This window comes from Colletotrichum higginsianum, chromosome 6, assembly GCF_001672515.1.
Source record: "Colletotrichum higginsianum IMI 349063 chromosome 6, whole genome shotgun sequence".
NCBI lineage: Eukaryota > Fungi > Ascomycota > Sordariomycetes > Glomerellales > Glomerellaceae > Colletotrichum > Colletotrichum higginsianum.
This window is the reverse complement of record NC_030959.1, coordinates 3416852-3432792: the sequence shown is the minus strand read 5'-3', so window position 1 is coordinate 3432792 and position 15941 is coordinate 3416852. Positions and strand designations below refer to the sequence as shown.

The following is a 15941-nucleotide window of genomic DNA, read 5'->3' as shown; positions in this document are numbered from 1 at the left end:
TCCTCTCCCCAGCACTCGAGTTCGAAACACCCTCACCTCAGGGCTCTTTCTCTGTTCCCTTTCCCACAAGACAAGGGCGAAATACGTCAAGGGATGATGGGTGGGTTGCCCCATATTCAGATCGGCGTGGACGAGGCACTCCTGGTACCATATCCTCCTTCTCCGGCTGTGAAAGTGTATGTGCGTGTGCGCATGCGTGCGCGCGCCCGCAACACCTGCTCAGTATCTTCTGTTCCTCTCTTCTCCATCGTCTCATCCCCAATTGTTCTCAAATTAGATTTAGAATGATGCTAGTGTAGCAGACATGCACCGACGAACAGCCCGACGCCCATCGCCCATCCCCCCAATCGGCCGGCCCACCACCATCCTCTTCGGATCGGCTGCATGCGGTTGGCCTCTGGATGGGCTGCCAAGCCGGAAGGGTTCCTGTCGAATCCTCCCATCGGCCAGCATGCGCTTGGAAGATTGCATTCTCGAGACGAATGAGAGAATGGAGAAGGGGAAGAATGAGGGAGAGGGAGAGGCGGGAGGATTGAGGCTCTGGGCCGTTCTCTTGGTCATATGTGACACCGGGGGCCGCGACCAGGGATCCGGGGACGGCTGCACAATTTGGGCAATCGGCGGGTTGATTGCAGCAACTGATTTACTTGATTAATTGGAAGACAAGGGACCACGCAGTTTTCTCTATTCCCCCCTCCTTCTCCACCCTCACCCTCCCCCCCCCCCCCCCCCCCCTCTGTCTCTCTCCCTCTCTCTGTCTCTCGGCGGATTCTTTCACTTCCCCTACAGCCGCTCTTTAGAGTGGTACTGTAGGTTGTTTCTCGTACCCCGGTTCCCATTCGGACGGGAGGGGTGATACTGATACTTCGGCGGTGATGGCGGGCGGGTGATGATGGGTGGCGCGACCTTCTCTTCCCGGCCATTCGACACACCTGCCCACTTGCCCCATCCACCCGTCTGAGCCTTGGCCTTTGCCTCGTCCCGGGCGGTTAACATCGTGTTTTCGGGTGGATACACCTGATTTCCTTTTCCTTTCTTCTCAATCTTTTGCGTCTGGATCGGGACGCCGAATAAAGAGAAATTATGACGGGGAGATTAGAGGCGGGACTTGAGGCGAGTAAATTGATCGAGTACGAGGGTGGACCGGGCGAGAGGCATAGAGAAGGGCTACGGCCACCGGCCATCGACAGAAGGAAGCCGGCGTCCACGCGGTAGGTGCGTCTACTAAGCGGCAAGGGCGTCTCCCCATGTTCTGCGACTGCCCCTCCCCCGTTTCTCTGGACTTTGGCTGTTTTCAATCACTCTCCGGCTCTTTGGTCTCGTCTCGTCTTGCTCTGCCATGTCCCTTCCGATGGAGGACGGGCACTTTCTCCTGGCCCTCCCTTATTGTGCCCGTCTGGTCTAGTGACAACCCACTTCCCTTCTTCAATGTGTTATACGTCTGTTTATTTCTCGCCAATTGGCCAAGCACGTTCCGGAACACCCCCTGCTCTCCGGTGATGCGACCGGCCCGGCTCGGCTCAAAGTGTCGGCTAGGCTACTTGGGAACTTGCGTGTGTGTATGTGCGTCCGTCCACCAGTCTCATCTACCAGACGACACACGGGAAGAAGACGGCTGACCCAGCTTCGACGATTGAGTCACCTCGTCTCTTTTGTCCCCCCCCTTTTGAGAGGAGAAGACGAAGGTGAATAAGGAATGTCCAATAAAATAAACGTTGATTGGTCTTTGCCGTCGGGTTCTCTTATCGCATAAGTGCCCTTGGGTGTTTGCCCATCACCTCTGTCTTGTCCTCCAACCCTTGCCTCAGGCTCAGGAACACGATCATCACAACCACTCCCCCCTCCCTCCCCACTGGCCAGATCCCCTTCTCCGAGAACGTCATTGTCGCGTGAGAGAAACCTGAGAAGTGCAGCTTGTGCCTAGCTGCGTAACGGTGAGGGGTTACCGGAGTGGGTATGCTTGTCTGAGGTTGTGATTTTATTTTTCGGGGCCCCTTAGCGTTCAGCAACAGGGGAGCAAAGATAGAGTTCACAACACTCGTGCCGTCTCTTCCAAAGTTAGCTTGGTATGCTTGGGGCTTCTGTTCTCTTGATGGTGACGAGAGAGCGCGAGTCGACACAACTGATCGACGGTCCCTATGCTGTCATAATTCCACCTCTCTCAACGTCACCGAGTCTACCACGTCTCGTCTCACCCTCCATTCCGCCCTCTCAATCGCGCAACTTAACTCGACCGAACTCACAGGCTCTTGGCTTACATGACGTTGCAAACCATGGTCAGCCAGCACAGTAACCGCGAGTCAAAAGAGAGAAAGGTTGTCTTCTTGAATTGTTCGTCAAATTTTTTGGGTTTAGGCGTGCCTGGTTGGGGATTTTCCCTCCGCCAGCCACGTTACCATGGTTAAACTATGAAAATCCATAATCACACATTCCTTTGGTCCCATGCCGAATTGTCTTGTGTATATCATTCCCCCTTACCCCTTCCCCAAGAAAACACGAAGTCTAAAAACCATCCAACAGGATGTTGTATCCATGAAATGACGGAACGTTGAAAAGTAAAAACTGAACTCCCAGATCCCTGTAAAGCGCCTCTCTTTCTCCAGATTTCCCAGTAAACCGAATATAAAAACAAGAAACAGTCGAGTTTGGGCATAAGAATCCTCCAACCTGATTCCTATGCACACATATGTTGAAAAAAAGTTGTGAGAAAGAAGAAAAAAAGACCAAGTAGAAGTGAAGAAGCCCAGCCGACGACGTGCTTCCTGGCCGCCTGTGAAGTGCCCTGGCATTGTACCAACCCGATTTTGTTTTTTTTATCTACTACAATGACCTTCCAGGAAAGAGGGTGAGGTTATGTGTGTATGTGTGTATGTGTGTGAGTGTGTGTGGTGTATTTCCCATGTCCCATCCCATTCCAGCTAGAATGAAACCCATTTTGCAATAAGGGAAGGGGGTGGTAATGCAAGAAGGAAAAAGAAATGGCCAAGAAACGAAACGGCAGGTTGGCGAGTTGAGGAACATGAAGTTGGAGCACAGCCACCCCTCTCAGGATCCTTCGACGGCAACACAGCCGCGAAGTTCGGGGTATCGTCGAACAAAGTTCTCATTGAGGCGCCAGTTTTCGACGCGCATTGCGTGGGCAGTAAACGTGTCGCTCAGCCACATCTCCCCGGATTGTGGGTCTACTACCAGGGCGTCAATGGGTCGGCACGGCCAGTTGATGAGTCTCAGGCTTGCCGAGTAGACGGACTGGAACTCTTCATTGGCGTACACCTCCTGCCGCTCGATGATCGTGGTGCGCAGCGGAGGCCATAGTACAAGGTCGACCCATTGGGGATGCGGGATGCTGTTTTGGCAAGGCTTTGGAGTGAGTTCCGGCATAATGGCCGCATACGCTTCTCGCGTTGGATGCACCAGCCAGGCGACGGCTCTTTGAATGACGGCAAAGACTGCGAGGCGCTCAATGACGTTTGTAACGCCCCCCTTGTTGACGAGGGCAGTAATGAGCTCGGCGATGGGGTGGTTGACCCCGGGCCCAGTGACCGTGGAGGAGGCGGCTCGGTCAAGGTCGGCTAGCTGGCACCGAGGAGGTTCTGTTGTGGGTGAGGCCGGGTGGTACTCGAGGAAGTTCTTCACGTTGACCCTGGCAGGCCGCAGGAGCGTGTCGAGGGGTTTCAGTTGGGCCAGTCGACGGCAGTCCTGGATGAAGCCGACTAGGAGCTGGTCGATCCGACATGTAGGCGGGACGATGAGCGTCGGAATCTCCCAGAGGGCGGTGCCGGGCTGGCGGATCAGTGAGCCGACGGTTGTTGATAGTACACCGGAGTTGGATATGAGTTCCACGACTGCTGGTGATGAAGATACGACTGATGATGAGACATGGGTACCTGTTGATGGTGACCCATTGAGTGGTTGTGAGGGTATCCAGCGTCTAGGGACTGAGTGGTTAGCGTCTCAGAATTGCGTTGCAACCCAACCACCGCATGCAGAGGGGACCACCCACCAGAATCAACGTCGTCGTAGTCCATCTTGGCTGGGATGCTTCGAGCGTCCATCATCGGCGCGGGGACGCTCGTGGGGATGTAGCCAGCGCCGTACTCGTCCGTGTTGGCAGAGGATGACGGGCTTGAGACGGTGGAGGGTACGGAAACGGGGATGCCGGGACCCCATGACTCTGATGCATCGGGCATGGGCACGTAGGAGGGGCCGAGTTCTTGCATCACGTTGTAGTCGCCGTTGGAAGGGAAGGGCGAAGATCGAGGGCTGGGGACGGCACCGCTGATTGAGCTGAGATTGTCGTCGTATACTGGAGCCGAGTCAGCACGAACAAGAGGCAACCACGCAGAAGACGAGGCGAGTGAGGAGGCAGCCATACCTGAGTTTGGGTAGGACTGCCCATTGGGAACGCCCATGCTCTCGCGGAGCTTGAACAGTTCCTCTTCAAGGGCCTTGTTCTTGCGCAAAAGCTCCTGGACGGTCTGACTTTGGTCGCGGCCACGTTCGCTCTTGAGCTCCTCGAGCTCTCGCTCGAGTCTCTCAATGTGCTCCTTCGTCCTGGCTCGGATAGCGCGCTGAGCTTCTCTGTCATTGGCACGCTTGCGTGCCAGCTGGGAGGGCGTCAAAGTCGAAACGCTTCTGGTACCTATTGCAAGGGACGCGGCCAAGTCAGCACACGGTCTGTATTTGGAGCAACGAGGGTAGAACGACTGGGGATGGAGAGTGAGGAGAGGGAGGAGGACTGATGAGGGAGTGCTCAAGGCGGCGGCGACGACAAGGTCATGACAATAACAACTGTCACCGCCGCCCTCGTCGGCGTCATCGTCGACATCTCGGTCCCCCAAGGAGTGAAGTTGGCAATGCGTACCCTTGCGCTTGGTGGGCTTCGTAGGCTCTGCGGAAGCTGATCGTGTCATGTTGTCGATGGCGTACTTGTCTTGTTGTGTAACAACGGTGGAGGAGACGGGTCTTGTTCGAGTGTTGGCAACGGCAGTATGGGCCATACTCTGGAGAAGAGGACAGTAAGAGAGTTGAAGGGGTATATTGTGCGACAAGTTGTAGTTGTTGTTTGTTCGTGTTACGAAGGCAAGAACTGAACGAGGAGGATCAACTGGCAGCGCATCTCGAGTTATAAGATCTATCGACGACAACAGCAGACGCAAGAACAGGGCCCCCCAATGCCGGCGGCAAAGTAGTTTCAGGGCAGCTGGGAGCGATGGGGTACCAGTACAATGGTACGTACACTCGAAGAAGGGGGCAGGGGGGATGGGTGGGTGTAAACTAGGACGAGCAAGAGAAAGGCCAGTGACTTTCGTAAGGTGAGGATGAAGAAGCAGAAGGAGTTTGGTGGTGGTGGTGGTGGACCGTGGAGGAGAGGAGGGTTCAGCAAGGGCAGGGGAGTACGTACTAGACAGGCCCAAGGGGGACTTGCACATAAGGTAGGTAAGTCTGGAGCAGGGGTTTGAGGAATGGCTGCATGCGGGCTAGCTAGCGTTGGTAGTGAAAAGCAGCCCAGTCGTGAGCGTACTCTGTAAGGACGTGGATGTTGTGGTAGGGGAGGGGGGTGTGGGGGGTGGGTGAGCAACAGAGCAGGGCAGAGGTATACCCCGTGCTCGAGTACATCTGGTTGAGAGAAGGGTCAAGTATCGGTGAAAACAGAGAGGGGAGAGACATAACTTGGCACATGACAGTTGATGTTAGGCGCAGACATGGCGCAGATTGCTAACCCACTTCGAGAACAACTTACAGATCTCGCAAGGATGGGCAGGGGGGTTGATGTGTACATCGTATGGGCAGGGGTCTGCGCAGAACAAGACAGGACAGGACGGCGCAAGGAACATGGGAGAAGGAGAAGGGAAGTCGACCGACAGAGCATGAGGACGTGGGCAGGGGGTGTGGAAGTGTGATGCACGTACTCGGCTTAAAGAGAGAGAAAGGGAGAGAGGTAGCTGAGTACGTATTCGCTACGGTGAGAAGGGAACAGCATGCATGGTGTGTGAGGAGGACATGAGGAAGAAAAGGAAGGGGGGGGGGTGAGACGTGTGAAGCCGCCTTAGGTAATGGGATGGGCCACCAACACCCACTAACACCCACCCACACACAGCTGCCCATAGTTACGGTGCCTTGGGTGCCTCATCCTTTTTTTTTTCTTTTCTTCTCTTTCCTAGTTTTGTCTGTCCTGTCCAATGACAAGAAGCTGTTCCGGTTCCTACTTGTCATATATCCGTGGAGTCAACTAGTACGAACAAGTACCGCAAGCGAACCTGAAGCCCGCTACCGCTGCTCCTCGGAAATCGTTCATCTTGCGTCTTGTGTGTCTATGCTGCAGTGCGCAGAAGTTGACAACGAGATGCACTCACATGTCTCCGGTGGCAGCCAACGTGGGTGGGCAACGCCCTTGCCCAGTGGTTCTGTTCTGACCTTGTGCTGGTTTGAGCTCGATTTCGAAAACGGGCTCCTGGTGGGGGAGGGTTGCTTATCCGCAAGGAAAGGCTAATGGTCGAAGTCGACCATAGTAAAGAGGACAGGCGGGCGGGCATGGAGTTGGGAAAGGATGACGGAGGGTAACTGGGTTTATGCTATCCGTACAGAGTACAGAGCACTTTGTAAGGCGAAGGAGAAACGCAAGGCAGGGCGATGCAAGCTAAGGTTCCTGCAATGGAAAAGGTACCCATATGCCTTGTCGGCTCCGTTGAAGAATGATGGGCCAAATGAAAGCTCTACTGGTCATCCCGCACCGGACCTGGGCTATCTTCTTGCCGGCCTGGCCCTGCTCTGCCTAGCCTGGCTTGGCCTACCTCTCTATCCTCACAAATGGACAGCCGGCCTTGTCCATGAAAAGCGTGAGAGGTTCTGGTGGTGGGGAGATACCCTCATACGTCCCGGCCTGGGGTGGCTTGTAGGACAAGTAGTGAGGCCTGCACGTTCACTGCAAAGCAAGCAGCAATGGCATCGGTCCGGTCTTTGCTCGGAATAGTCGCACCCATGGCATGGCCTGTGTGGCCCTTGAGACGCCCAGGCCAGACGGTAAGGTGAGGTAAGGCCGGGATGATAGGGTAATCTCCATTGCCCATCTCTCGTCACATCTGCATTGTGTCGACGAGGGGTGGGAGAAGACTTGTCCTGGCAGGGTTAGTGTGTAATGTGTGGTGCGTTTTGGTGGTTTGTTCGGTTTGGCCCGACGCCGAAGACACCGCACCGTAAGCCCGCACCACACCGTCCCGTACGGCGAAGCCATGCCAGGGAGGGCAAAGTGACCCATAAGCCTCAAGTCTGCTCCTCGAGGCTCAGCACTGCTGCATGCCCAGAGAGTTTCGGCCACACTCCGACGCCCGGGGGGGGGGGGGGGGGGGGGGGGGGGTTCAATCAGATACCTGTATGACGAAATGAGCCTTTGGCTGTCAACGAACCCTTGCCGGGCCGGAAGCTGACGAAGAACGAAGAACGGGGAGCAGATCAGCACTGGGCGCCACGAATGAGCAACGTCTCGCAGGCGTGCGGCCGTGGTCGGATCGTGGGCGCGCGCGCGCCCAGGGATGCTGGGTCGTCGCAGATACGGACCATGTTTGTGTGTGGGTGTGACTGGTGGGAAAAAGAGACAGAGAGATAGGTTTGGAGTATCCAAGTGGATGTCGGTGCACACGCGGGCGCGGGCGCGGGCAAAACTGATGAGCAGAAGGTAACTCGAGATCGATTATGAGGTGCGTTTCGGGGTCAAGTGAGGTGAAGGTGGTGAGGACCGTGAGGTCAGTTGAAAACCGTGGGATATGTGGAGAAGGATACAATAGGAAGTGCATCCCTTGCGGGAAATAAACTTTGCGCTAGTTCTATATAAGGCTTAGCCATGTGGGTACCAATACGCAGTCCAGCATCAGCAGCAACCAAGCGACACTGAACATGAACAATGTGGAGAGGAAAGAAAAAAAGAAAACGATAAAAAAAAGGGTCGACAGTGACTGCCTCCCCGCTCTCTCCCACTCTCCTCCCACTTCTTCAAATTATTGTTGCTGTGGTTCCGTCCACAGCCGGTACGTACCCAACTGCCGTAACTATCATTTTAGCACCATGCAAATGCACGGAAACCTGCTCTCACATCTGTTACTCCGACCGCGGCGGCCAGCCCGACTCGGACCACTACCTTTTCTCTGCTAGCTGTACCACCCACACCTAGCCGTAACACGCTTGTCCGTATCTAGAGGATCAACATTCAACGTGCTGGGATGGCTGAGAAGGGGGTGTGGTGCATGAACAGTACCTACCTAGGGTGTCATCCACGACAGCCTCTTCCATTGCACTTGATGCTCTCTGCTTAGGATTGGCCACACATTGGGCCCTCTCAACCTATCCCTCTCGAAGCAAGAGAGGCATCAAATTCAATCCACGGTTTGGCCCTAAGTGGTGTGAGGCTCCAAAGTAACGTCTGCCGCCGCTCTCGCCGCCGTCGCCGCCACCGCCGGTCTTCGTCGCAACAAGGCCAAGGAGTGGGAATGAGTGGTGTCATCGAACAATGCTGGTTCGCTGCACTATGAGAGCCGTTTGCCAAATGGAGTATCCCGAATCGAACAAGCCTGCCTAACCACTCCTAGTCCACCATCCATCCATCTCATTGAGACGGCGGACGAGGTTGGCAACAAGACATGCCGACTGCTAGTATGCTTCATCATCTCCCCAATCCGAGGTCTTCTGGCACGTGCGAAGAAGACGAAGAATTGGGAGGGCAGCGGCGGCGGCGGCGCAAGCATTGCCTATATTGACCCTCACTACGAGTTCTTCTAGCCGCCCGGCCAGAAACATGGCCAGAGAGACATTGGAATGTCAGTCGCCCTGTGCCCAAGTGTCCAAGTGCAAGCCTCCACTTCCCGACGGCTAGACCGCCTCGTTGGCTAGCAAAAGCCTCACTCCGAATCCGTTGTAATTGGGTACGCAAAACTTGTGCCAGTCATAGTGACACCGCTTGCGATAGCCGACTTGGAAACGGCCCGTGATGCGGGCAATGCCTGTTTGACCAAAATGGCGTGTCTGTTGATTCAACCATCGGAACTGAGTCCGCCTGTCCAATCCCACAGGACGACGCAAATGAACTGCCGTTGAAAACATCGGTTCCCCTCGGTTTCTTTTTCTGCTTGTCGGACTGCAGGCCGCTGATGACGGGCTATGCATATTGTGGCCTGGTCCATTGTGTCTCTCTTGCCACCTCTTGCGAACACTGGACTGCACCTCGTCTCACGTCCAACTTCACGACACACCCCTCTGACCGAGCCAACTTTGATCCAGTATTGTCAACGTCCGGCAGCTGTCAATAATCTCTTCGCTCAAGGTGCTGTTGGGAGATCTCCGAACCATAGGGTATGCATGATTGCAACCAGACGAATGCCTGTCCTGGCAACGACCACGAGGTCGCTGCTGTCAACGCAATCTGGGCCCGAAATCTGCACGTGTCGGTCCTCGCCTCCCTCCATCCCTTCTTTTTTTCCCCTTCTTCGTTTCTTCTTCTTTTCTTTGATTTCTGAGATTGAGGCACAATGTGAGGTGCGCACAGGTGCTGGGTGGCAATGCGCCGGCATTTCTCTGACAACGTGGCATGCTTCTCGAAGCTCGTGTTCGCACTCGGCCCGTCATCGTTCACTCCCGTGGAAGTCTGTTCATGGCCATGCCTTGCCATTGGGATAAATTGCCATCGAGGCTACTTTTGTCCGCCCAGGGGCGAGAAAAGGATATCATTTTGCCGAGTTGAATGTGGACGTGGTTCACAGGGTATCCAGACTGGTGGGATTGTGGCGTCTGGAGGCCCTCTCCTTTTCAGTGTCTTTGCCGATGCGTCTGGGCGGTCACCTTCGCCAACTGAGGCCTCGCTTGTCAATCAGTACGTATTGGCCCGATCTGCCAGTGTTGTGCTCCCCTAGTGCAAAATGTTCCGATCGGTCGGCCTCCGTTCCTGTTGTTTTTCGCATTCTCTTCATCACCCTGCCAATGCCGTTTGCTTTTCATTATCCCAACACATGATCATCGTGAAATTCAGCATTCTTGGTCGTATAAGGCGATGTTTCCGATGGCCTGAGACGGCACGTATAGCTGTTCAGGGGTCGTCGTTCGGTTCGTGCTATGTCATTGGAACTCAATTCTGGTTGACGAGGGGTTCGGACACGGCGAAAGGCGTCGAGGACATCAACAAAGAAGGCATCCGGAATCAGCGATTTTATGAGTTATTTCGGGATGGGCTTAGCACTCTAGACCCGGGGTTATGAACCCCTGATGAATGCCGTCTCGTCGGAGCAATATCCTGTTCGGATTTCTGTTTTGTCAGTTCTGACTCAGAAAGCCGGTCATTGTCTGTCTCGTTTCCTCCTGTGCTTCCCCTCACGGCACACACAGTAAGGCCACTGAGGCCCCATCAGAGAAGGGCCTGCAGAACCAGAACTTCCTGTCAAGGCTGGCGCAGTGCCAGTCCTGTTCCGCCAGGGACCCTCACGTGGGCCAGCTGGTGAGAGTAAGGCGGGCCAGCGGAGGGAAACAAGAGAGCGGTCTGGGACTCGAGAGTGGGTGGAAAAGGGTACCTGAACTGCTGTGTCCTACCTGGAAGATGCGCTCCGTCGACGCCAAACCCAAGCAGTGATTACGCTAGCAGCCTAATGATGACCGCTATTTCTTACGAACTGACCAATCACTAGTCGTCCCGGCCGGTTCGAAGTACACTACGGATCTTACTCCGAATGAGAGGTAGGGTCAGCTTCTTGGCATATCCGGGCCTGTGGTCTGAGTGTGGTGTCGGCTGCTGGGGGGAGGGGCATCAGTGATCCATCCCCCTGCCTGGACAGACGTGAATCCTGCAATGGCTGGGGATAGTGGGCGGTCATTCCGTGCGAGTTACCCGCCATGGACCGATCCCATTACGTTGCCGGAACCCAGCATGTCTTTGATAATCCGCCTTAGTGGTGGTTCCTTTGGGAAAATTGCCTGGCGTTCCTCCTCTGCTACGCAACACAATAAAAAAATTACTTGTCGCAATTAAGATTTTTTTTTGTCGCAGATGCCGCAACCCGGGTATCATATCGTCCCAAATCCAAGCGAGCTGGATCGGTGGAGTCAATCGGTCCGTCCGGGACCGTTGTACGTCAAGGTACGTATTGTCATCGCTCTGCCGTAGAACTCAAGACACTTCAGGGTTCCCGTCTTTGATAGCCTCCACTAACTCCTCCAGTCCACCAACCTCCGTCGGTCCGTTCATGCCATCCGGAGGAAGCGCCCATCCGGGCATCGGGCTGGTGTAGCCCCATGCGCCTCCGGCGTCTTCATACCGGAGGCTGTGAAGCCAAAGTGACAATTCATGCTCGCCGGGATCCGTATACAGCGGCGTATCGCAGATTTCGCAGTTTTTCCCTGACAGCTTCTCGGCCCGTCTCTTCGCGTACAGGTCCACCATCTCGTCATGATATGCTACCGCATCAGCAATGTCCTGCTTACCCATCCGTTCCAGACGCGACATGATGTCTTCGTCCGTGTTTTCAACTGCATCCGAGTCGTTGCATCCCAGGTTGATGCCCCAGACTCGCTGGTTTGCGTACAGCGGGTCGTTCTGGATCGGGTGCCCGACAAATTGCAGGTGCACACGAATCTGATGCGTCCTGCCCGTCAAAGGCAAGCAGCGAACAATAGAGTAGCCCTCCTTCTTAATCCAAGGCCGACGCTCCTCTTCCGCAAGCTGTTCTGGGGTTTTGGGCTGCTGCGGCTGCGAGTCATTCTGGGTTTCCGGCGGGTAATAGGCCAGACGCTTGAAGACGGTACGAGCGGACTTTCCATTGGCCCGTACTCTGTTGAGTCCTAGTCGCGGGGATATCTGGAGGATAGGCTGATCGCAGACGACTTCGCCATCGGGAAACTTTCCAGCAACGCGGGCTAAATACTCCTTGCGCACCGTATGAGCCCTGATCTGCGCGGTGAGCTTGACGGCGCCCTGCGGCGTCTTGCCGATGAAAAGAATACCGCTTGTTAGGCGATCCAGGCGATGGCACGGGTACGGCAGGAAGTGCTCGCCCCTCTCAGCTTTCATGATTTCGATGAGTGAGTTGTACTTGTATCTGCCAGCAGGGTGCACAGGCACGCCGGATGGCTTGTTAACGACAATCATCTCATCGTCTTCGTGGATAACACGAATGGGCTCTGCAGTAACTGGGGGCTCGTGGCGATGGATGGTATGGTTCACCAGGTCCCCGTTTTTGACCACATGGTCCGGCCCGACGGCCTTCCCGTTGACGACTATGGCTCCGGTTTCCATGGCGTGGCGATAATACTCAAGGGTGCGGTCCCTGAACTCGTCTTCAAATATATCGACTAGTTTCCGGCCACGCCATCGCTCTTTGGCCCAGGTGTGATAGGTGAAGTGGTAGGGGGCGACTCTACGCAGACCGTCCTCGAAATAGTAAGGACGTGGCCACATGTCGCCAGTGGGAGTCGTCAGCACGTCAGACTGCGTCTCAGAGGCTTCAGAGGGTCGCATATCCGACGGCTTAGCCACAAAGGCCGGGAATGTTGCAGTTTGCAACGAAGCCGGTGCCGAGACCAACTTTACCTTGTCGGAAGCCATGGTAGACGTGAGCGATTCCAGTCGGGGTGGTGGCAGTCGTGCCAGAGGCGTGACTGCGCTCCTGAGCCTGGTGGCAGCCAGATTTGATGGGCAAGTCGAGAGAGGGGATAAGGTGTGAAGGCCCAGACAGGGGGCGTATGAGTGGAATGCGAAAAGTTTAGTGAGCGGTAAAACTGCCGTGCTTTGAGAGGTCGCGTGTAGGCTTTTCCCTTCGGCCCTGGATTTAGCGAGTTGGTGGTTGATTGATCTCGAAAAGAGTCACAAAATTGGTGGCGGTCAGACTTGGCAGAACTTTGCTGAGGTTGAGCTTGGACAAGCGCAAGTTCCAGCTGGTGGGCCGGCAACAGCGTGATTGGCTCTCTCAAAGGCAATATTCCCTTGATGATTACATAAGCATGGCCATCACGATGCTTCGTCAAGCCATTGGCTCTTCTGGAATACTGGGGGTGGGGATACTTGTCCGGCACAGGTCCAATCAAGTTTGACGGCGTCGGCAGCGACATGCCTTTTCGCTTTCACTTTACCTCGGTTTGGACATATGAGATCTACACAGAAACACTCCCTATCCAGTTCAGTTCCCCGACCGATTCCTCCGCAAGCTTAGTGCCAAAAGAACTACGTATGAGAACTTCATTCGATAAAGGCCTCGCTTCAAAGGTTTAAAGGAACGCGTTGAGCCAAAATCTAAAACGAAGTGCCGGCCACTGCGACGCACTCCTCGCTGTTGGAAACCAGCACGGTTCTTACTGTCAAGTGTCCTGAATTAGTGCGTCGTCGACTACAACGGGTCCAGGGATTCCCGGGGATTTCGGCCCTTCGCTTTCGTTATCTCTTCCCATCAGGACGTCGTCATGGCAAGCTATGCGGAGTTAAAGAAGCGTCGGAGGGAGGACTATCGCTACATCTTGAACTATCGGACGCGATGGTTGGTTTTCCCCCCTCCCCATCATCTCGACATTACTCGTCTTTCCCCTCTGCCGACCTCAAAATGGATGGCCGAGTTCGACTCCTTGCGCCAAAGGTTCAAAAGGGGGGGGGAGGGGGGACTGGCCGGTGCTGCAACCGGACGACCTCCTTCCACCTCCCCGCCTAACCTCCCTTCCGTCCACGAAGGCGTCTCACGCCCTTTACTCGCCGTTGTTGGTCAGGGTGGGGGTTGCGTTCTGTTTCGTGCCCGTCATCTTCCCATCATCGCATTTCAGTCTTCGCCGTTCCCATGCGCATTTCTCATGTCGGTTTTGTCGTTTGAACAGTCAATAACAAGGTTCCCTAGGGCCGACAATGATATGTACCAGCACATGAACAATAGCGTTTATAACTTTCTGTACGACTCTCCTCCATCCAGCTACTGCGCCGACGCGGCGTCGTAACTAAAGTCTCCCGCAGATACGATTCGGTTGTCAACACCTACCTGATTGAGCACTGCAACCTTTCGCCCGCGGGGTCTGAGCAACACGGTGTGGTGGTACACTCGCACAGCGACTACTTTGCTTCCGTCTCCTTTCCCGCGGTTGTCGAGCTGGCCCTAAGAGTGAACAAGCTGGGAAGGTCGAGTGCGACATACGAGATTGCCCTCTTTGAGAAGGGGATCGACCAAGTGAAGGCGGTCGGGGAGTTCGTCCATGTCTTTGTAGAGACATCTACCGGTCGCCCAACCACATCCGGCATGGCCGACGAAATGCGGAGAGGGCTGGAGCGAATTCTGGTGGCGGAAGCCAGGGAAAACAAGCTCTGAAATTGAACTCTATCCTCCACCCCACAGGGCAGACTGGAGCTTATCTCTTGTTTATCAATGTCTCATTACAGTTGAAGCTGCAGCTTTTGAGTCGCACCGTCCTGTTCACCACTCTTGAAGATCTTCTCAAGGAACTCCAGGTCGGCCAAGGCCTCCTCGGGAGACTGCAAGGGGTTCGGCTTTCCTGCCACCAAACCTTCTGCCCATGCTTTGACTTCCTCCTTGACACCACTCGTCTGCTCGAACTGGGCTGTCCGTGCCTCGCCGTCAAAGGGCTTGACAGTCAAGTCATGGCTCGACAAGGTGACACTGCCCTTCTCGCCCGCCACATGGAAGTCGAAGGCGCTCAGGGGCGAGCCGACGCTGACGGCGAAGGAGCCTGTAGCACCCGACCTGGTCCTGACGATAGCATTGATGGTGTCAATGGGGGGCAGATGCTTCTGTGTCAGGTCGGAGAATGCCGCAACCGAGTCCGGCGCCGCCTCCTTGCCGAGCAGCAGCCGGAGGGCAGCGGCGAAGTGGACGCCACCATCGAGAAGAAACCCACCCTGGTAGTCTGGCTTCTTGCGCCACGCCGTCTCAATGTACTTGCCGCCCAACTGCACGAAAAAGAAAACCCTCACATTGAAGCCGATGATTTTGCCCAACTTCTGCACTTCATCCCGCGCAGTTGTATAGCGGGGCTGGAAACGGTAGTTCTCAGCAACCGCAAAGGTGACGCCCTGTTCGGCGGAGACCTTGTTGTAGTACTCGATCAGCTTCTGAGCTCGGGAGACATCGGCGGCGATGGGCTTCTCGGCCAGGACGTGCTTCCCGGCAGCGAGTGCTTGCTCAATGTACTCGGGCTGGTTGACGATGGGCAGAGCCAGGATGAGGGCCTGGATGTCGTTGCGGGCCAGGAGATCCTTGAACGACTTGCCATCGCCCGAATCGTCCGAGTACAGGTCGGGTGAAGTGGACTTGGTGACGAGCTTCGCCGTGTCCTCGGCGGACTTATGGGACCGCGAGTAGATGGCCTTAAGTGTGAGCTGGTCGCTTGCTTCCACGGCTGGCTATTGGAATTGATATCAGTGAGCTTGAAAGGTCTCGAGGGGGACAGCTTGGTAGGCGGACGATGGAGGAGCTGTAGGGTTTCCTACCAGATGCTGCTCCTTGGCAAAGATGCCACCGCCAACAATTGCTACTCCGATGGGGGCCATGATGCTTGACGATCTGTTGTTGTATTGAGTTGGTGACGGATGGAACTAGGTAGTGCACCACGTTGTCCCGAGACCTGTTGGTTCTTTAGACGGCTTGCGGAAGAGAATATATAGAGGATGGTCTTTGAATTGAGGAGTACCTCGAGAGACGTCCTCGACTGATCTTTGCCTAGGAATGGCCCTTATGTCGCATCTTCGACCAGGCACGCACGCCATGCCATCATCGTGACTTTCCTCCAATGCCTAGAGACCTTCTGCTGTTAAAGTGGGGTCGGATGGCGGGGCAGTGACACAAAGGCCCCGCACTCAATGGAAAGGCTTCACGTCGCTATTACGAGTGCTACTTGAGCAGTGCAAGGTTTGTTAGTGCTCCCTCATCTCTAAACAACCGCCAAACTGTTCTGGGAAAGTCTAACAGTCTGGATGTCGC

General features: G+C 55.2%; 5 protein-coding genes across 5 annotated transcripts; 1 reads left to right on the top strand and 4 right to left on the bottom strand.

Moving 5' to 3' along the window:
- Window positions 1-116: 116 nt before the first annotated feature.
- On the bottom strand, window positions 117-996 carry CH63R_09402 (uncharacterized protein; the record flags this gene model as incomplete). The annotated part of the gene is made up of 3 exons (XM_018304376.1): window positions 117-166; window positions 319-600; window positions 828-996. 3 exons carry the CDS (start codon window positions 994-996, stop codon window positions 117-119), a joined length of 501 nt encoding a protein of 166 aa, XP_018156399.1.
- A 2049-nt stretch (window positions 997-3045) lies between these two features.
- CH63R_09401 (BZIP transcription factor) lies at window positions 3046-5000 on the bottom strand (the record flags this gene model as incomplete). Its single annotated transcript, XM_018304375.1, is given in 4 exon segments — window positions 3046-3887; window positions 3902-4306; window positions 4376-4642; window positions 4865-5000. 4 exon segments carry the CDS (start codon window positions 4998-5000, stop codon window positions 3046-3048), a joined length of 1650 nt encoding a protein of 549 aa, XP_018156398.1.
- A 6143-nt stretch (window positions 5001-11143) lies between these two features.
- On the bottom strand, window positions 11144-12577 carry CH63R_09400 (Pseudouridine synthase; the record flags this gene model as incomplete). Its single annotated transcript, XM_018304374.1, has 1 exon — window positions 11144-12577. The coding sequence occupies one exon, from the start codon at window positions 12575-12577 to the stop codon at window positions 11144-11146; it is 1434 nt and encodes a 477-aa protein (XP_018156397.1).
- An 851-nt stretch (window positions 12578-13428) lies between these two features.
- CH63R_09399 (Thioesterase superfamily protein) lies at window positions 13429-14312 on the top strand (the record flags this gene model as incomplete). Its single annotated transcript, XM_018304373.1, has 3 exons — window positions 13429-13502; window positions 13851-13901; window positions 13964-14312. The coding sequence occupies 3 exons, from the start codon at window positions 13429-13431 to the stop codon at window positions 14310-14312; spliced, it is 474 nt and encodes a 157-aa protein (XP_018156396.1).
- Window positions 14313-14377: 65 nt separating this feature from the next.
- Window positions 14378-15511, bottom strand: CH63R_09398 (Oxidoreductase; the record flags this gene model as incomplete). Its single annotated transcript, XM_018304372.1, has 2 exons — window positions 14378-15364; window positions 15452-15511. The coding sequence occupies 2 exons, from the start codon at window positions 15509-15511 to the stop codon at window positions 14378-14380; spliced, it is 1047 nt and encodes a 348-aa protein (XP_018156395.1).
- Between the last annotated feature and the right edge of the window lie 430 nt (window positions 15512-15941).